The sequence below is a fragment of the Salvelinus sp. IW2-2015 genome, linkage group LG3 (assembly GCF_002910315.2).
Source record: "Salvelinus sp. IW2-2015 linkage group LG3, ASM291031v2, whole genome shotgun sequence".
In the NCBI taxonomy this organism is placed as follows: domain Eukaryota; kingdom Metazoa; phylum Chordata; class Actinopteri; order Salmoniformes; family Salmonidae; genus Salvelinus; species Salvelinus sp. IW2-2015.
Window position 1 is genome coordinate 12,275,809 of NC_036840.1, and position 22,192 is coordinate 12,298,000.

The 22,192-nt window shown below is 42.6% G+C and overlaps 2 protein-coding genes across 3 annotated transcripts in view; one reads left to right on the forward strand and one right to left on the reverse strand.

Moving 5' to 3' along the window:
- The window catches only part of LOC111950806 (synapsin-3), a 123,337-nt gene that overhangs the window by 46,850 nt on the left and 54,295 nt on the right, over positions 1-22,192 (reverse strand). The gene's annotated exons all lie outside the window — the stretch shown is intronic.
- LOC111950818 (metalloproteinase inhibitor 3-like) lies at positions 2,491-21,294 on the forward strand. 2 transcript variants are annotated; one of them, XM_023968726.2, is made up of 5 exons: positions 2,491-2,772; positions 11,611-11,693; positions 12,668-12,779; positions 16,216-16,337; positions 20,743-21,294. In XM_023968726.2, the coding sequence occupies exons 1-5, from the start codon at positions 2,643-2,645 to the stop codon at positions 20,938-20,940; spliced, it is 645 nt and encodes a 214-aa protein (XP_023824494.1). In that variant the 5' UTR covers positions 2,491-2,642; the 3' UTR covers positions 20,941-21,294. The 2 variants fall into 2 exon arrangements, with proteins under 2 accessions (XP_023824494.1, XP_023824488.1); XM_023968720.2 differs by lacking the exon at positions 20,743-21,294 and having other exon boundaries at positions 16,216-16,623.

Genomic DNA, 22,192 nt, shown 5'->3' on the forward strand with positions numbered 1-22,192 from the left:
GGGTGGGCAAACATTTTGGCTCGAGGGCCAGGTCGGGATTTAGAAATTCAACGGACACACATTTTTTGGGGGACCAATTGTTTGTTAAAATCAATTCGCGGGGGCCTCCCGAGTGGCGCAGAGGTCTAAGGCACTACATTGCAGCGCTTGAGGCGTCACTACAGACACGGGTTYGATCCCAGGCTGTGTCACAGCTGGCCATGACTGGGAGACCCATGAGGCGGCGCACAATTGGCCCAGCGTCGTCCCGGTTAAGAGAGGGTTTGGCAGGTCGAGATTTCCTTGTCCCATTGCGCTCTAGTGACTACTGTGGCGGGCCAGGCAAATGCACGCTGACACGGTCGCCAGGTGTACTGTGTTTCCTCCGACACATTGGTGCAGCTGGTTTCCGGGTTAAGCGGGCATTGTATCAAGAAGCAGTGCGGCTTGGCTGGGTCGTGTTTCGGAGGATACATGGCTCTCGACCTTCGCCTCTCCTGAGTCCGTACGGGGGTTGCAGCAATAGGACAAGACTATAACAACCAATTGGATACCACAAAATTGGGGAGAAAAAAGGTCTAAAAATAAAAATCTATATACACTACAATTCAAAAGTTTTGGGTCACATCAAATTGATCAGAAATACAGTGTAGACCTTGTTAATGTTGTAAATGACTATTGTAGCTGGAAATGGCTGATTCTTTATGGAATATCTACATAGGCGTACAGAGACCCATTATCAGCAACCATCACTCCTGTGTTCCAATGGCACATTGTGTTAGCTAATCCAAGTTTATCATTTTAAAAGGCTAACTGATCATTAGAAAACCCTTTTAAAATTATGTTAGCACAGCTGAAAACTGTTGTCCTGATTAAATAAGCAATWAAACTGGCCTTCTTTAGACTAGTTGAGTCTCTGGAGCATCAGCATTTGTGGGTTTGATTAGAGGTTCAAAATGGCCAGAAATAAAGAACTTTCTTCTGAAACTCGTCAGTCTATTCTTGTTCTGAGAAATGAAGGCTATTCCATGCTAGAAATTGCCAAGAAACTGAAGATCTCGTACAACGATGTGTACTACTCCCGTCACAGAACAGCGCAAACTGTCTCTAACCAGAATAGAAAGAGTGGGAGGCCCCGGTGCACAACTGAGCAAGAGGACAAGTACATTAGTGTCTAGTTTGAGAAACAGATGCCTCAAGTCCTCAACTGGCAGCTTCATTAAATAGTACCCGCAAAACACCAGTCTCAACGTCAACAGTGAAGAGGCGACTCTGAGAGCGTTCAAAAAGGTGTTCATGAGGGGCWATAGGGTCATAGTTCATTAGCCTGGGATTACTCTGGCTTTGTTATATAAAACTCTCAACTCTCCACAGATCAGCCTCCACACACAGCGATATCTCCACTCAGGTTCCTGAACCCTTACATAAAAACAGAGGCGAGAAAAAACTGATTAAACTTAAATTTGTCTAATTCTAGAGATTGTAGCCAGCGTGAAGGATTTTACCAGCGCACACACTGGGTCACTTGAAAAACCCTTCTCTCTCTCTCAACTTCAGCATGAGAAGCTTTTGAAAATGAGGCTGGTTGTGAGACTAATGCCAATACGCAGAAGTGATTTGGAATGTCTTTTCAAAGGTATAAAAGGGTTCTGTGGTTCTCACAGAGGTGTATTCATAAGCATACACTGTTTTATACAACAGGTGCAAAACTGTCTAGAGGCCAAGTTTTTTKGGACTATATGAAAAGATATGGTGTAAACAAATGGAGTTCATTACTGTCTAGAATTGAGCTTTGATCACTGACCAGAAAATRCTACAGAAGTTCACTGAACATAAATAGACATTTAGTGGTGAGCCTGGAAAAAAAAAAAAAACATGTCTTTCTAATACACCCAAAGGAGACCTAATTTGTACATGTTGCTGTTTCACTGTTAACATTAACAAAACATGGTAATAACAAAATAAAAACATAAGTGGCAAGTCTCCCATTAATTATAATAAATAAATGCTCCTTGTATGTATGAAACATTACATCAGGCTCATATGGGCATCACTATAGTCCCTGGTTCAAATCCAGGCTGTATCACATCCGACCGTGATTGGGAGTCCCATAGGGCGGCGCACAATTGGCCCAGCATTGTCTGGGTTTGGCCGGGGTAGGCCATCATTGTAAATAAGAATTTGTTCTTAACTGACTTGCCTAGTTAAATAAAGTTAAATAAAAGTTTTTAAAATATGGTTTTCCATTCAATGAGCAATTTCCAGCGTTTTTTACTCAGACTGGAATGTTTTAGGGCTGACARMAGTGAAAAGGGGGARAATAATATATATATATTTTTTTTTAAAGACAACCATTGTAAAGTCAATTCCAATATGTCATGCATCTGTTATTCTTGATGACATCGACGGCTCKAGTCCTGATTGGCTGTCGTGCCGCGAAATCTAGCGAGGTGGGTGGCGTTCTAGCGTCTCGCGCACTATATGTAATTTGTGACTCGCGCTCTGAGACCCAGTGACATGCAATACCCTGACCGGAGAGTACAGTTGGACATACCCACTGAAGCAGACAAGAGCTCAACTCGGGACAGACTTTGAATAACTATTCGGCGACATAACTTTTTGTTGTAAAGTAAAGACAGCGAGGGAGATTTTACGCACTAAAAATGCAGTCCCTCTGTCACCAACTGCTCAGCTTRCTGTTCGTTTTCGGCAGCCTTCAGATTCATCAACTCACAGAGGCTTGTTCGTGTGCTCTGTCGCACCCGCAAGATGCGTACTGTAACTCTGACATAGGTAAGTCGTATGGGTTATATGTTATGCCAACTAAAATATTTTCTCTATTGAAATGTATGTTTGCAGTGGTTTTGTGATATTCTGCATACATGGACTATATTAGAATAATAAACTGTTAGTATAAAGCGATGCAACTTTGTGGAACCTACAGTAATGAGTAAATCTCTGCCAAACAAAGTTATGCGTAAAATGGAACCATCACCTAAAAGCCCATTTAAAACAGACTGTCAGAATATACCAGTTTGCAAGTATCAGATGGCTCGTAGGCTAACGGTTTACTACAACACACGCTTTCTGAGTAGTCTAAATAAATGCGTCATCTCTCAAATTAGTGAGTCAAGAGAGAGGAAGCTTTACTTTATTTCCCCTTGCTCTGATGAGAGGGAAGAGTTAAATGGGAACGGTATCCATGGAAACAGGTCCCACWGATCATAATGTTTTTCAGAGCTAAATGACCACTTGCTGAGCAATAAACCAGAACAGAACAGGCAGACAGTAGCCAGCCAAGGGGTTTTACTGCTGACTGAATATTGCACCCATGTGTGGAGGTTACCAATGGCAGATTTGAAGTGGAGACTAGCTACTGTTCTTGGATGCTCTGTTCGGTCTGGCTTTCCATAAGATGTAAGAGCCAAGACTTGGCTAGGAATGTTAAGCAAGTGCTCTTGCAATCAACTTGTTAATTCTACAGTCCTATTGGTATAGCATTGCCCTTCAAGTGTTTGTGCTCTTCTATGAAAGCACATGTTTACTTTCCAAAAGGGGGCTGATTCATTCCATTCACGCATTTGGTATAGATATGGAGTCAGCATTGGTATAATAAAAGTCTTGGTTATTGACTTAGGTGCACTGGTATTTTCTGTGTTTATTCCAGGTGTATTTTCTTTTGGGGCTGGTCCTTGTAGCTGTAGCTGAGATTTCTTTGGCCTCCTGCTCTGAGGAGGGTGGCTTTGTAAAGCTTGTTGTACCACTGGGTCATGCATGCACAGRCTATGCCAGAATAACATTAACTCAGCTGTTGTTATCGAGGAATGCCAGTCCAACCTGAGCAGTGTTATTGGATAACACTTGTTAAGACCAGGTGGGTCCTGGCTCTCCGCTGTTGCTGCAGGAGACTCATTCCTGAAAAGGAGTAAGGGATTATTTGATAAGCCTGAGCAATAATAAGTGTTGTGGGGGTCTAAAGCAGGAGGGAAAAGGTAGTGAAAGAGAGGAGTCCACTGGGATATACGGTATTAGGAGAACGGTGTGCAGCTCTTGTATTGTGGAACAGAACTGCTGGCAGCAGGCAGTGTGTGTGTGTGTGTTTGACCATCCATCCACCCACACACCTTTGTCGKATACAGCCATCAAACGTCACTTAGGGTAGGATAGAGTGGTCCAATGCCCCGGAGCGGAGGAGAAGTGGACATCAGAGCTGTTCCATGGGCAGAGTCTTCCTTATGGACACAACTATGTCGTCATGTTTTTTTCTGCAGTGATCCCTAGTCCAGCCAGTGAACTATGACTGAAGCCTGATGAGGTCAGAGGAGAGAAAGCGATGTTGACTTTTCAACATATGGCAACGGTTTAAAAAATAACACCCTCACAAGTGGCAGATTGACCATTCATGTCAAACACCAACATATTTATGCAAACATYTCCTCAGCATTGATGAGCATTGCCTCTTATTTAATTATAATTATTGGGGCTTATGCTAGTTAGTGACCTGGTTCCATTGTGTTGAAGATGGTAGTACAAATGTTAGTGTCACAAGCAGTCAGGTGTCACCCTGCCTTTCATGTCCCCTAAATTGGCTCATCCCATTGGCAAGGAGTGGAGCYTAGTGGGCCAGAATCTAGGGCTGGCTTTAATGGCTGCAAGTGAGCATTTGTGAGCTCCAAATTCCATTTCCAAGGTCTTGGTTCAGCCAGAAGTACGCCACGAATGCCTGTAGCGTGCACAGAACTAGGTATGCCTCTTCCCTCCCACTGCAAGGGACAGTGTCACAGAAGTCCMGATAAAACATAACACTGTAAACATGCCATAATGCCAAAGCCAGGATCACATTTCATCATGTAGATGACAACTGTAGAGCTATTTTTCCCGGTGGGACAATTGGCCATGGAAAAAGCTTGAGATAATTCTATGGGAGTAACATGCACACTTTCCCCAATTAATTTGACCTTATATCCATCTTCTGCTCAATGAGCAATAATGAAGGCTAATGCATTCAGTTAGACAGTAAATGAAGATAGTGTTGGACTTCTGTTAGGATAGGGCTTTAGTGCAGTTATCATGAACATGTAAGCTTATGATGACTATTGCATAATTATTATGCAACTGATGACATTTTCAGGCAAGATTTCACATGTAAAATTCCAATAGCTCTTGTGTTGTAAGCCAACTGGAAATGGAGTTTGGCATGAACATTATGTTTTTGGACTGAGAAGGATAACAGTTATCTCCTGGCAACACCTAGAGTTAAGATGGATATTCTGATGTGTGTCCCCTGGGCATGTCCAAACAAACATGTGCTGCAGTCTTATCCAAAAAAAGCGCAAGTCAATTTTCTGGGACAAAACGCAGTTCCAAAAGCTTCACATGGCCTTGCATTGCATCACTTCACTGGGGTTTGATGAATGTTTTAAGAAAAATGTCACCTTTGATAAACCTTAGTGTCAAAATACCCCTAAAAACATACTGTATGCAGATCTATACCTACAAAATATTCCTTATGAAAGATATGAGTTATAAAATGTGCCTTTATCCTCATCTCCCCCCCCCATTTCATATGAACAGTACTTTCAACAAAGGCTGTTTATTTCGTCAACAACCTATTTTTCCTGACTAAAACTGATGATAATGAGACGAGATGCCCTGGGGGGAAAAAAACGAACTATTACAAATTACTTTTAATTTTAGTTGACAAATGTGACGAGAATTCCCTGTGACATTTAATTTGACATGAAGCAAATTTTCATCAGTTTTGTCCAATTCCAAGCATGCATGCAGAATATTTCATGCTATCCTCTCATTGGCAGAATTCACATATTTCAGTAGCGCAGTCTGATTGATTGAGCTCTCCCACACAGCTCCAGGCAATCACTTCAGTCACTCGTCAATCTTCTGAACTGATGCGAAGCCTGGACACTTGACTTGTAACCAACTAGAAGGCCTGATTGGTGCTGCATAGATGGTTGTCCTTCTGGAATGTTCTCCCATCTCTACAAAGGAACTCTGTAGCTCTGTCAGAGTGACCATCGGGTTCTTGGTAACCTCCCTGACCAATGCCCTTCTCCCCCGATTGCTCAGTTTGGCCAGGAGGCCAGCTCTAGCAAGAGTCTTGGTGGTTCCAAACTTCTTCAATTTAAGAATGGAGGCCAACGTGTTCTTGGGAACCTTCAATGCTGCAGAAATGTTTTGGTACCCTTCCCCAGATCTGTGYCTTGACACAATCCTGTCTTGGAGCTCTATGGACAATTCCATCAACCTCATTGCTTGATTTTTACTCTGACATGCACTGTCAACTGTGGGATTTTATATAGACAGGTGTGTGCCTTTCCAAATCATGTCCAATCAACTGAATTTACCACAGGTGGACTCCAATCAAGTTGTAGAAACATCTCATGGATGATCAATGGAAACAGTCTCATATCAAAAGTTCTTAATACTGGGGTATTGTGTGTAGATTGATTAAAGAAATAAAAATCCTCAATTTTAGAATAAGGCTGTAACAAAATGTGGAAAAGGTCAAGGGGTCTGAATACTTTCCGAATCCAAAGTTTGTACGTGAGAACTATTTAGATGTATACTTTCAGTTTTTCTGAACTTACTTCAGTCGCGCATAAGAGGGAAGCTTGCACTACCTGGTGCAGGCACATGCGCAGATCAAATACATCACTGGAACGCCGATTACGCTGTTTACATGTCCTTATCATTCAAAAGATTGCTCAGAAAACCAGGTGTTTTAATCGGCGTATGCCTACTTCAATTATGGCCTCATGCCGATTAAGATAAGAGCAAGGTGTTTACATGACTAATGCCATACTCAGCCTTTTACTATAATCAGTTTAAAATCAAATTAGTGTGCATGTAAACATACTCAATGTTTACTCATGTAGGCAATTTTTTCTCTGACATCAGAAGCTCCATTTTCCCATGCGCGCTGTTATTCATTCATCTYTGTTGCCGCTCTCGCACCGTGGTCTGCGAGTTACGGTTGCTTTTTCCCCCAATGGTAAAAACAAATGCTATTCGTTGAATATTAGGAGTACAGTAATACTTCTGGCATTTTTAAGCTCAAATTCTCCCCTTATCAAGGAAACCACTTATTTACCCCCTTGACGGTTGTGATGGGCAGAAAATMAGAGCTGTAAATTGTTTCACCTGTAGCCAAGGCTTTATTGCCTATATGTTTAATTATGTTTGGCATTGGATACAATCTACCACAATATCAATGTTGCCATCTAAGGTATACGAGGGGATAGTAGGCCTAGTTGGACAAGGCTATCTGAATGTGCAAATGATGGAAGTTAGGTAGCTTAAATATTAATTATTTAATAGAAAAAAAATGCACTGACTAAACTAGACTAAAATTGTCCTGAGTTTTAGTCGACTGATAACTAACGAAGGATGAAATGACAAATGTGATTAAGACTAAAAGGTATTTTAAGGACTAAAGCTAAATCTAAAATAGCCCAAGGGTTTTTGGCAGCTAACTATTATTTGAGGACTATGGTCAAACGGCTATGGTTTACACACACAGTGAATATCTAGATGTGGATTAAAACGTAAATGGTGACCTTAAGCTCCCCTCAGGTGTAATGCTGAGTGAGGAGAGGGACTAATTTCCACTGTAAGAGCCAGAGGTGAGCCAGAGGTGAGTTCAAAGGCTGCTCCCGTTGTTTCATAGGCCCTGCTCCAAAATCACTAGCAGCACCCGCTCTAATAGATGTATCAGATAGACATTCGGAATTGAGGAAATGAGGGTACAACAAAGAGGAAAAAACATGTCAAATACCAACTTCAAATAACCTGAGGGTAACTTTGCAATCAACGTAAGGAGTTCAACTAGGTCAGCTGATATACGTTCTCTCAATGAACCCTTCCTTGCATTTCTAGACAACAGTCAGCCATTTCCTGACAATTTTTTTCTTGCTGCATACAGACCGAGACAGAGATTACTTTTGGTGCACAGAAGACCTACTGGGCTGAAATTTTACTTGGTGACTGAAACAGCCCATTCACATTGGAACAGAGGGGAAGGCTGTTTCTCTAAAGCTTTTCATGCAGCAGATTAGCGTTTCRGTCGACCCTAGCTACACTTTKGCCCTGGTGTTTAATATCCCAAGGAGCTGAGCTGTCAGGAGCAGACCTTTACAATCTCGTACCATGCACCGATTCAATATAGAAGATTACTGCTGTGGGTAAGTGTGACTTGGCCTGGGATAATAACCTTGGAGAAACATGTACAGTAGTTTAGCCTGGTGTAAGCTAGTTCTCAGAGTGGTGAGGGAGGTCCTCAAGTTACCCTGTCCTTTCTCTTGGGAGACCTGGCGAGGGAAGCAATGAGCTATAGTTACTATAGGTTGCAATAATGCAAAACCCAATCCTATTCTCTACTATGCTACCCATTTTTCTTCCCAACTGGCAGAGGGCATAGATGGTCCCATATTATGAGGAACRTTATGTTATCTGGAATCAGCTCGGTGCGTTCAAAGCAGCTTGATTCCATAAGGCCAGCGTTCCTTCCTGTTAAAACAGGTCAAGAAGTCAAAAGGTGCCAGATTCCCTGAATGTTTGACATGTACACCCTGTTAGACAGGCAGAGCCATCCCTTAAGTCATCCCTTTCCTGCAGACCGCTTAACTTCAAAAATCACCAGTGTAGTCCATGACTGCTTCTGAAATAGTACCCTGTTCCCTATATAGTGCATTACTTTTAAATCAGACCTACACATCCCATGTTGGTTAAGTTGCGTCCATCTCTTCGGTGAACTGGTGCGGACATTACTTTTCTATTCAAGTGTAATCCCACTATGGGTGTTGTCAGCTCTGACACCTCGAAAAAGAGGAAGAGTACTTAAGAGAGTGGTTTCTTTTTTGAGTGGAGCACCCAGTGAGTGTGTCATACTAAGTAGCATCGTTTCCCCCCGCCCACTCAGATCATGTTCAGAATCAGTCTCGCTCTCCCTCGCTTATCACCACACACACAGTTCACAACTCTGGTTATACACAACCACATTATTTCCCCCTATTCTTCCCCTCTTCATATGACCATCTATTTCAACCTTGTCATGGTGACTTTTCCCTCATCACGCAATCTGTTTGCTGTAATCACAATTTAGCCTGAGGTGCCTCACAAGATTCACAGGCAAAATGTAAAGCAGGAGGAGGCTTAAACTGCTTGATTGAATTACATTCCCACTTGTGTTGCGATTAGCATTTGAATGCAGAGTTTAGTAATCCCATGCTTCGGGGAAGAGATACTGTGCTAAATTAATTCAATTACTTTCTCTGTCATACCCCAGTTACTTCTCCTTATTAAGAAAAATCCATTTACTTTCCACTGGGAATGTATGTCAAATCCACTGCAAAACATTAATATGCATGCGGCAGAAACAGCAGAATAGCACTCGCCTGTAATTGCTATTCGTGTGTTGCAGCACACAGAGAGAACAGGTGGCACTAACTCTAGAGCTGCAAGAGATTTCTAGCTGCAGTGCCGATTACAGCTAAACTAACCAGTACTGATCAGGTGGATATCTTATGCAGTGCTTGGGCTTAGAATTGGATTACATAAACACTCACAACTTGGTCATTTCTGACACTGGGGCCCAGACCTAGCCTGAAGAGGCATATTGAAAGAACTCGGTGGTCAGGAGTAAATATAGCTAGCATTCTGAGATCTCCTTAGGGCCCTTCCCTTGGAGGTCAAAGGATCGCTGTAGGGAATAACACAAATCCTCTGTCTCACCAGCAGCTGCGGCCTTTCACACATTCCACCAGGCAATGACTTCGGCACCACCCAATTAGTGGYTGCCCGCCCAGTGGCGAGTGTATCCCGCCTCAAAGAGCGTTTGGTGTTACTGTTGGACTCTTGTTCAGTGATATGACCTATGACTCCTACGCCTAATAACAGTTGAAGGCTCAAAGCAAAGCTCTTTGGAATTGGACTCTTATCGTTTTGGGTGGGGAAAGCAATCTTTGCAATGGAGTTTAGGTTTTAAGGGGAAGGCAGGTTTTCGGCTACTGGCWTCTGAAAATAGTTTAAGGGATCAGTGCATTATGGGGCGGCAGAGTAGCCTAGTGGTTAGAGCGTTGGACTAGTAACCGAAAGGTTGCAAGTTCGAATCCCCGAGCTGACAAGATACAAAAAATTACATCAGTGAAAGTACCATTCATTTGACTCTGCATAGCAGAGACTGGTTAGGTAACAATGCTTTGAGGCTCATAATATGCGAGTTGACAGATTAATAGAGCAGATGTCCTTGGGTACATTGGCTCAAAAAGGTCACCAAGAACGCAAGATCACCTGAATAGGTTTAACATAATCGTTGCCTTCTACATGGATGTGTGATTCTCTAACAGCTATCACATTGGATGGCTGATGCTCTATTAGAGCCACRTCATTCTAAACTGGCAGGTGAAAATGTGAGCTCCATTGAAGGTGTTGTCACCTCACCGGCATCTACTAGGAGACTTTTCTATTCATAAATCACCAGGATTACTGCTTTTCCTTTAGACTCCCTTCGTGTCTGGGACTTAAATACATACTATGACGCTATAAGAGAGGAGATGCGTTCTTGGTGACTTACATCCCTTCTTCACTCTATCTAGATGAGTGAGACGCACTTCCCTTTTCTCCCCCCTCACAGGCTCAAGAATGTGAACCTCAAAAGGAATGTAGAAAGAACATTCCGGAGAGGAAAGATAAACATCCCCACCGTTAGTTATGTCTGTGGCTGTCAGGCTGCGGGGAGCAGGTGATCTTGACTCAAGTCGACTGCGCCTGCATGTGGACTACCCTTTCACTACCCATTCTCCCCCGGGGGGCCCCAGAGCACTGATACAAGTACTCTGGGGAGGACCTGATTCACTGGCCTAAATGAGGCCTCGCTCGTAAGCCGATTTCCCCCTCACAATGGACCCACTTACTTTAAAAGGAGTGAAAGCAAACAAGGTGATTCCACAGCCAAACTGTGTCACCTAGCCGCTGTTTACATGAGGGTGAGCAGCACTGATAAGATCTTTTTCCACCCTGTGCTGAATGTAAAGAAAGGAGGTTGTTTAAACAGTGGCGACACATGGTTTTACGATACAGGGATAAGGCAGGAGGGAGGTAGTAATAAAGCTGTGGCCTCATTTTCATTGTCCTGAAGAAGAACTGCTTTGGCCTCAGTCAAATTCAAGTGCAAATGCTAGACCCTAGTCTTCTACTGGACTTGTTTGCCAAGCAGAAGCAATCCATAAAAATAAATGAATAGATTATAAACTGAGCCAAACCCTTACAAAATCTTCCATGGGTCTCTCTAGGGGCTGGGTTTTTAATAAGCTTTGGAAAAGCAATGAGCAGCCTAATGCATTCTAGGRTCCTAATCGGGAGGTACTTCTAGCTAAAGCATCTGTAAGGGTGATATGTTGAACACATATTGGACTTACTACTGAATTTAGGCTTCTCTTTTTGATGCTCACACAAACATCAGCCTGGCTCCAGATGTCAGGGACAGAGATGGGGACAAGACTTGCTCTGATGTGACCTAAATTCGGGAAATCATCCAATATGCTGCAGCTAGAGGCTTTCCAAGCTCTGTCCATTGYATAATTGACTAATTCTGTGCTTGTGTCTTGTCTACAGTGATCCGTGCCAAAGTGGTGGGCAAGAAGTTACTGAAGGATGGGCCTTTTGGTACCATGCGTTACACGGTCAAACAGATGAAGGTAAGCCATCATCGCATCATTCAGCCCGAGTTTTTCATAATCTGGCCCATACCTTGAAGAGCATAACCGCACTATGGGAAAACAGCACAAGGATATAAGAATCACTAACAAGCTCATAGGCTTTGAAACTAGGAGACCAGTTTTATCACTGTAGGCCTACTAAAATGATACAGTGTATGACTAGGCTACTGCAGCAGTATCACTTAAGTTATAGTGCAATCCCTAATTCTTATAACCAAAACATGAGTTCACAGATGCCGTGAAATGGCCAAGCTTTTCCATTAAGTGCCACAAGAGTATGTTAAAGGATTAGACATTGTTTTCATCATCACCTCTTTAACTCTTGGCCCTGTGGCAAGAAGKTTTGGCTAATCCAAGTTAAGTGTGTTTGAATATTTGTTTGGCCAAAGGAATCCAACGTAGTCGTAATGGCCTAAAGTATATAAATCATGAAGAGTGGGCTTTGTTGCCCCTAGAAACATTTTCCMAGAAATCCCCCGTTTTAGGTCCCAATGGCTCGCCTCTTTCACGGCTTGTCCTGTTATTTCCAAGAATAGCAGTGTCTAAACAGGGATTTCCTGTTGTTCCCAGACAAATAAATCACGACGGACCAAACACAACAAATCCCAGAGCAAACATTTACTTTGTCCGGCAGCGTTTGTGTTCCGCGCACCTGAACGCAATGGGTGGACCCACGGTTCAACCCCAAAGTCACGTCTTCATTATGTCCTGTAATTATGTTCATTTTCATGTTGTTAAATGATAGCATCAGTGGCCTCTCCCTCTACTACACTGAATTCTTGGAAGCAATATCTCATCATACTGCGTTTGTTTATTGTTGTGGATTCCTGACAACTTCGAGAACAACTCAATAAATCCAGTTGCGTCAGAAGCAAGAACAAGTGCCAGAGGTGTGATCTTCATTCCAGATTATAATCGTTATGACAGACTGTTTGTCATGGTCTGTTTTGCAGATGTACAAAGGATTCAACAAAATGCAGCATGTTCAGCACATCTACACCGATGCCTCTGAGAGTTTGTGTGGAGTCAAGTTCGACATCAACAAGTACCAGTACCTGATCACAGGTGAGTCACTATTCAACCATACAGTACCACTGATCTGAAAAGCAGCTATCTAATGTACTTGGCGGGCTGCACAGTTGTCATGGTGGTGCCAGAAACAATGTCTTTCCATTAAGAGCTATTAATAAGCAATAAAAACAGCCTCACGAGCTGCCTCAGAAGCACATTACCAAAAACAAATTAGCGAGGCAAGCAAGCACATCAGTGGAGTTGATGCCAGCTTGATCTCCCAGGCCTGTTTCCCTAACTCCCTCTCGGCAGCACGTCCCACAACAATGGCAGCGTTGCTAACAGCAGCCCCAGGTTTTTTTGGTTTAAATGCAACCCCCTCCTCCCCCTCCCTGAAGACTTCTTGACTGCTCTGTGACAAACTTTCCCACTATATATAACCTCCCGTCTGTGAGAGACGAAAGAGAGGCAGGGSGGCACTTATTTTTTGAAGCATTTCCTTCTCCTTTGGGTTGTAAACAGCAGTACTTTTCCCTCCTCTCTTATAATGAACAGTTCTAGCGTTTCCAGTGCAGGCAGGCATTTATCAAGTTCAACTTCAATTCATTAGTTGTATGTACAGGATACACCGTCCAACGAAATGCTTCCTTGCATGCTACACACACATTTGTGATGTGTTTGTAGTAGGAATGCACAGTTGAAGTCGGAAGTTTACATACACTTAGGTTGGCGTCATTAAAACTCGTTTTTCAACGACTCCACAAAATTTCTTGTTAACAAACTATAGTTTTGGCAAGTCAGTTAGGACATCTACTGTGTGCATGACACAAGTAATTTTTCCAACTATTGTTTACAGACAGATTATTTCACTTATATTTCCAGTGGGTCAGAAGTTTACATACACTAAGTTGACTGTGCCTTTTAACAGCTTGGAAAATACCAGAAAATGGTGTCATGGCTTTAGAAGCTTCTGATAGGCTAATTGACATCATTTGAGTCAATTGGAGGTGTACCTGTGGATGTATTTCAACACCTACCTTCAAAMTCAGTGCCTCTTTGCTTGACATCATGGGAAAATTAAAAGAAATCAGTCAAGACCTCTGAAAAAATGTCTGGTTCATTTTTGGGAGCAATTTCCAAACGCTGAAGGTACCACGCTCATCTGTACAAACAATAGTACGCAAGTATACGCAGCSTTCATACCGAAGGAYACGCGTTCTGTCTCCTAGAGATGAACAAACTTTGGTGCGAAAAGTGCAAATCAATCCCAGAACAGCAGCAAAGGACCTTGAAGATGCTAGAGGAAACAAGTACAAAAGTGTCTATATCCACAGTAAAACGAGTCCTATATCGATAACCTGAAAGGCCGCTCAGCAAGGAAGAAGCCACTGYTCCAAAACCGCTATAAAAAAGCCAGACTACGGTTTACAACTGCACATGGGGACATAGATCGTACTTTTGGAGAAATGTCCTCTGGTCTGATTAAACAGTTCTATTTTTGTTTAGCCATAATGACCACTTATGTTTGGAAGAAAAAGGGGGAGGCATGCACCCCGTGAAGCACGGGGGTGGCAGCATCATATTGTGGGGGTGCTTTGCTGCAGGAGGGACTGGTGCACTTCACAAAATAGATGGCATCATGACAAGGAAAATATTAGTTGGTTAGATTGAAGCAACATCTCAAGACATCAGTCAGGAAGTTAAAGCTTGGTCGCAAATGGGTTTTACAAATGGACAATGACCCCAAGCATACTTCCAAAGTTGTGGCAAAATGGCTTAAGGACAACAAAGTCAAGGTATTGGAGTGGCCATCACAAAGCCCTGACCTCAATCYTATAGAAATTGTGGGCAGAACTGAAAAAGCGTGTGCGAGCAAGGAGGCCTACAAASCTGACTCAGTTACACCAGCTCTGTCAGGAGGAATGGGACAAAATTCACCCAACTTATTGTGGGAAGCTTGTGGAAGGTTACCCTAAACGTTTGACCCAAGTTAAACAATCTAAAGGCAATGCTACCAAATACTAATTGTGTATGTAAACTTCTGACCCACTGGGAATGGGATGAAAGAAATAAAAGCTGTAATAAATCAATCATTTCACATTCTTAAAATAAAGTGGTGATCCTAACTGACCTAAGACAGGGCATTTTTACTAGGATTAAATGTCAGGAATTGTGAAACATTTAAACTAGTTTTTTTTGGCTAAAGTGTATGTAAACTTCCGACTTCAACTGTATATGTGTGTGTGTGTGTGGATGAGTGGATGTCAGTGTGGGTGTGTGCATGAGCGCATGTGTGCTAAGGTGTTGAGAGTCAGTGCAAGTGGTCAGTCCAATTCAAGTGTTTGGCAGTCCGATGGCTTGTAGATAGAAACTGTCTCTGAGCCTATGACTTGCTATGAAGTCGGAGAGCAGTTGAGTGAGACCTAAGGCCGTCATACTGTTTAGCTGTGTGTTGAATGTTCCCATCACTACGTCCCAAACCTGTAAACATGCCRTACGAAGCCAATGAAACATGAGGAAGGAAATCACCCCGGCAACCCAAGTGTGTTTATTGTGGCTGGGTGATGATGACATCACAGTCATCCAGGCCAGGCAGCAGCTCTAGCTCTGGTTTGGGGAGTGAGTCTGTAATTGGGTCTTGGGTCCCTRGGCCATACTGTATCAGGACTCAATTACAGGCATGTTAAATACGTCACGGCCTGATAGATTAGCTCCACGGGTTGAGCTTTGATCAAACCAGAGTGAGTGCACGGCCGCCTGATTAGCTTTGAAGAGGGATGCCGCACTAGCCTGGTCCCAGATCTGCTTGTGCTGTCTTGCCAACTACAATTTAGGAACAGGATAATGCCGCTCTCACCATTGTCTAACTTTGCCAGAGACGCCAATAATCCATATGGAAGTCGTTCTAAGAGTTGTGTGTTTGCCAGCTTTCAGCTCAGTGTGTGATGACAACAGGACAGTGTAGCACTAGCAATGGATACACTGTTACAAACAACCATGTTGTTTGAGTGTTAGCTGGCGGGCTACATGTAGGGTGAACCTGCCTAACCTAAAAATAACCTAMAAATAAAAGCCTAACCTAAAGATAGAAGCCTAATAGAAGCCTAACCTAAAAATAGAAGTTAGAAAACCTTTTGGAAATTCTCAATAGGGGTGTTGGTTTAATATGGGACCTTCTGTACAAGATGGTCTTACCATAGTTAAAAAGCTTTGAACCACTTGCTTGACTGGTGTATTTATACTAGGCGAGGTATGGCAATTATACAATTAGCCAAAAATAGGCTAAGGATGACATCTGACTCTTTGGACATCTGACTCTTTCCCATGACATTGGTAATATGACAAGAATTGTTTTTCAGTCTTCAGTTTTTTGGGGGAACAAACAAACCATTGTAATGAATGTTTTGTAAGTCATGAAAAGAAAAAAAATCACAAATGATGTAATGCATAACAAAAGCTGATCTGTAACCAACCCTCTCTCTCCCCTCAGGCCGCGTGTTCGACGGCAAGGTCTACACCGGGCTGTGTAATTTCAACCAGCCATGGGAKCGCCTCTCGCTGGCCCAGAAGAAGGGCATCAACCACCGTTACCAGCTGGGCTGCAACTGCAGGGTGAGTGGCAACAACTGCGCTCTCAGGGAGAATATGGATGAAGTGGCTCCCGGAGAGAATATGGATAAGATGGATATGTATAAGGAAGCTAAAGCAACCCAACAGCAGCAGAGCCAAGATGGAGGAGTAGGAGCCAGAAAGAGGGGCAGGGGCAGAGGCAGGCAGAACACCCTGCTTACTGCAAAGCATACCATCCTGCTCTGAGCATCTCTGTTCCTCCATCTAGAAGACGTCTTACCACAGAAAATGACAAGGCACTTCATAATCTCCATATGTTATCGGATATTGGCTGTAGAATTGGGGGGAAATAATGTGTTAATTTTATGACCATAATAATTACTTTAGTGGCCTTGCATATATTGGGTCAAATAGATTTTGCTGATAAACTGCAACCAATTATGAAATCCTTGCCAAACCATTTAAAACTTTTCCCTCTATTCTTAAGTGTAGCACAATACAAGAATGACTATCAAAATATATACCAAATCATTATGATTGTAGGGACATACTTTTAAATTCCTGATAGTGGCTGAATGATATAATGTAAGGTTTTAGCTGTCAGGAATATGTGTCCCCTTTCCATTTTGGCATCATAACGGATAATACACATCCATGAATGTAACTGAAGAGACAGAGGGAAAGACGAGGAGAGAGAAAAGAGATTTATAATGATCTTTGTGAGTTATTCAATTTAACTACACTGGAATCACTTTCCCTGTTATTCCAAAGCCTGAATTCCGCGCTCGGTCGGACCCCCTTTATGCGGGACCTGCTCCTGTGCAGCTCCAGTCCAGGCTCATAAATATCCTACTGTACTGCATGGCTCCAGACACACCATCTGGTCTGCCCATCACCAGCTCCCGTCACCAGCAATAAGTGCATTGCCAGACAGGAGACCGGAGTAGCTACACAGTCCAAATGCTGGCTAACACCTTTCAAACTGCTCACACCCAAACTGCTTAAAGGGTTGTAATGTTAAGACACATTAGACGTACAGTGAGTCTTCGAGGCCAACGCAGAACAGTGGAGGTGAATGTATGATTGTGACCAAACATGGCAAGTCAGCATCAGGAATGAAAAACAAACTTGGACAGAACTCGCCATGGTAGAAGCGTTTTTCTTTTAGTTTATTGCCCATTTCAGTTCAAATGTAATCTTTAAAATCGGGAAAAAGAACAAGAACACAACACCTCATTGTGTGCACCCCTATGAACCAGCATGCTTACCGTCTGAGAAGACAACAGACCGAGGCAGTGCAGACACAGCCATCTCTGTGGTTTTATATCAAGTGCAAGAATCTCCTAGAGTGCGAACGTCACACTTCAYCGACGCTTCCGCCAAAATCATTAAAACCAGTTTGTCATCCTTTGCATTCTTCAACAAAAGATGATTTATAGCTAAGGAATGCAGGAAGCATGTGAAAATAATCCGCTGCAGTGTATACAAAAAATTGGCGTCAGTAAATGATTAAAAAGCTAACTGTCCATAACATAGCCCCATGAACACCAGAACCAGTTAAACTTCACTGAAAACGCTTGCACCATAAAGAATGCGTTCAGCTTTACCCATATTCCTTAAGTTCTCTGCTGTTGATTCCTCTGGCTCGGTCATTCCAGTACACACAGCCTTTACTGAAACACCTCTTTGGATTTCTCTAAAACAGAGTATTTTGTCAGTTTCTAATTTCTCACCTTTTAAAGACATTTGGCAGGCTATACAGTGCATTCGGAAAGTATTCAGACCCCTTGACTTTTTCCACATTTTGTTATCTTAGAGCCTTATTCTAAAATGGATGACATTGTTTTTTCACCCCTCATCAAGCTACACACAATACCTGTCCTATCAAAGTTGCACAGAAATAGGTTGGGCAAGATAGTCAGGACTTGCAGAAAAATCATGGGGCAGCAACAGCAAGAACTCATCTCTCTACCTGGGCAGAGCCCTCCATAAGGCGAATAAAATTGCGGTTGACTCTTCCCATCCACTCCACCCTGAATTCCAGCTCCTTCCCTCTGGCCGCAGGTACAGACGACTAAGGTAAAAAAAAAAAAAAAAAAATAGGGCCAAGTACTCATATTCCGAATGCAATACTGCAACTTATTGGACTAATTGCACTTGCACTATGAAACTGCACGTACCCTGCCCATTTGTTTGTAAATATCCTTTGCTATTTATTTTACATTTTTGGCGCACCTATATTTGGGGAGTTTCTCCCATTCTTCTCTGCAGATCCTCTCAAGCTCTGTCAGGTTGGATGGGGAGCGTCGCTGCACAGCTATTTTCAGGTCTCTCCAGAGATGGACAATTGGGTTCAAGTCCAGGCTCTGGCTGGGCCACTCAAGGACATTGAGATTTGTCCCGAAGCCACTCCTGCGTTGTCTTGGCTGTGTGCTTAGGGTCGTTGTCCTGTTGGAAGGTGAACCTTCGCCCCCCAGTCTGAGGTCCCGAGCAGGTTATCATCAAGGATCTCTCTGTATCTTGCTCCGTTCATCTTTCACTCTATCCCGACTATTCTCCCAGTCCCTGCTGCTGAAAAACATCCTCACAGCATGATGCTGCCACCACCATGCTTCACCGTAGGGATGGTGCCAGGTTTCCTCCAGACGTGACGCTTGGTACTCAGGCCAAAGAGTTCAATCTTGGTTTCAACACACCAGAGAATCTTGTTTCTCATGGTCCGAGAGTCCTTTAGGTGCCTTTTGGCAAACTCCAAGCAGGCTTTCATGTGCCTTTTACTGAGAAGTCGCTTCTGTCTGGCCACTCTACCATAAAGGCCTAATTGGTGGAGTGCTGCAGAGATGCTCGTCTTTCTGGAAGAATYTCCCATCTCCACAGAGGAACTCTGGACCTCCGTCAGTGACCATCAGGTTCTTGGTCACCTCCCTGACCAAGGCCCGATTTGCTCAGTTTGGCCGGCAGCCAGCTCTAGGAAGAGTCTTGGTGGTTCCAAACTTCTTTAATTTAAGAATAATGGAGGCCACTGTGTTCTTGGGGACCTTCAATGCTGCCAAACCTTTTGGGTACCCTTCCCCAGATCTGTGCCTCGACACTATCCTGTCCCGCTCTACAGACAATTCCTTCGACCTCATGGCTTGGTTTTTGCTCTGACATGCACTGTCAACTGGGGGACCTTATAAAGACAGRTGTGTGCCTTTCCAAATCATGTCCAATCAATAGAATTTAACACCGGTGGCCTCCAATCAAGTTGTAGAAACTTCTCAAGGATGATCAATGGAAACAGGATGCACCTGAGCTCAATTTTGAGTCGCATACTGTAGCAAAGGGTCTGAATACTTATGTAAATAAGCTATTTTCATTTTTTGTATAAATTTGCAAACATTTCTAAAAAAAGGTTTTCGCTTTGTCATTATGGGGTATTGTGGGTAGATTGATAAATMTWTWTWTTTTTTTTTAAATCAATTTTAGATTAAGGCTGTAATGTAACAAAATGTGGAAAAAGTCAATTGGTCTGAATACTTTCCGAACGCACTGTATGTGAGAAGGAAATGAGAAGTTTAAAGGATGTTAACGGAATTGCAGTGCAATACAGATTTCTATCCCTTTGGTTTTCTCCTCCATTCCCTTTGGGAAACCACAAACTAAGTAATGGACTTTCATTTCAGAGGCTAGCAATTAGATGAATCTTTGAACTCCACTGGCTTATCTACAGGAAAGTACATTTGAATTGAAACCATCCATACATTTTCATTCATCCTGTAGAGCAGGGGTGGGAAATTCCAGTCCCCGAGGGCCTGATTGGTGTCACACGTTTTCTCCATCCCTAGCAAACACAGCTGAATAATCAAATTGCATTCTAAACTGAAGATCATGATTAGGTGATTATTGGATTCAGGTGTGTTAGCTGGGGCAAGACTGACACCAATCAGGCCCTTGGACAGGAATTGCCCACCCATGCTGTTGAGCAAGGAGTATAAAATGCATTAGTTTCTAAATTGTAATATAATGAATTACAAAAAGAACTTGACTCACTCACCCTTTGCTGATTCGACCCAATTACCTGGAGGGATTTATACTTAAATAATTTTTTTCTCCTAATCAATATCTTATTATCCACAAATTAAGTATTGTGTCCAAGATTATGCATTGCTTCACCTTTTCCTGAAATGCTAATTCTGTCTTGGCCTTGTTCATTTACTGCTGAATGTAGACTCACTGTGCTTTGAATTGGTCAATATTTAAAAACAATTCACAGAAAATGAAACATATCCTAAAATCTGTCACATATCCTAAATCAGAATTTTTGTTAATCAAAAAGGATACAATTGAACTTTTTTCAAGTCGAACTGTAAAACACAGTGAGCCTTCACCAGTATGCTGTAGCATTACTCGATAAAATGTTCCTGCTTTACGGCTACATCTGTAGTTTCGCTTCTTCCCTCTGTAGATTAAGCCCTGCCACTACCTGCCCTGCTTTGTGACCTCAAAGAACGAGTGCCTGTGGACGGACATGCTGTCCCACTTCGGCTACCCCGGCTACCAGTCCCGGCACTACGCCTGTATCCAGCAGAAAGAGGGCTACTGCAGCTGGTACCGGGGGATGGCCGGCCGTGACAAAACCACCATCAACTCCACCGACCCCTGAGTGTAAACCACAACCAAGCCCCAAACCATAGCAACTTTCTTGAGTTTCTTCTCATCCTCACTCTTCTACACCTTTCCCAAACTCCACAACTCCGCCACGCCCCTCGTCAACCAGAGTATTACAGAACTCTTAAAACGCGACCACTCCCACGCCCTCTGACGAAATATACAAGAACTAAAATAAATCAGTGCCTGGCTGTCTCATAGAAGTAGCACTTCTGATGTAAACAATACCTTTTTTGTTTCATGCTGTACATTTCAGTTTCTCCCACCTTCCTTTTCCTACATTTCCCTAGCTATCAATGAGCAGAAATTAGACTTTCTTCAGAATGCAATAACAATGGCCCTCTAAAAAGCAATACCTTTTTCAAACCATCGTAAGGCTTATATTGGTGGGATGTCATTTCAGCACTGCAGTTTCAAGCAATGCATAATGGTTGAAAATGATCCTAATATTAAAGTATGGCGTGCAAACAGTATCAACAAAGCTCCTGCAACAATGTTATTCTCAACAAGTTATGCACAGTAACCAGACACATTGTCACCAGTACAAGGGCAATGCCAACACGAGGTATGACCTCAGAAAAGCAATCTCTTCCTCCAGTCACACAAAGGTATTTAACAATGATTTTGAAATCACATGAAAGTGTATATGTATATGTTCACAGTTTATACTGTCAACATGTCTATTTATATGAATGATGTAATCTTTACCACCCTGACTGCTTGCACTGTAAAGTTTATTCTTGGTTGTATTAAATTTAGTCATTTAGCAGATCACACTATATGAATGCGTTGCTAATATCGGACGATGAATTGAGTATAGCTATATTTTCTTCTCTGTAACCACAACTAAGAATGACCCTAACAGCTCAAGCACAGGGAATTCTTAAATCTTTCACAGAGACATGAATGCAAGTTATTTAATTTTTTTGCTGTATATGATAAGCTACAAAACAATGAACAGTTGACTCGACCGAAACCTCTGTAGTAGATTTATTTATCGGTGTTTGTCGAATCAGACAGTATCCATGCAAAATCTACAAACATCCTACTACAACAGCAAATATAGATAGATATCCATCTTTGTATCTGGCCAAAACTGTATTACCATCACTACCCTGTTTGGCTATCATGAAGGACCAGAATCCCAAATTGTGTTTGTAAAGCATTGACTTAATGTTAGTTCTGTGTTAGATCCGCCTTCAGCAGATTTTGAATGATGGTACTTTTGTCCAATCACAGTTCTCCTT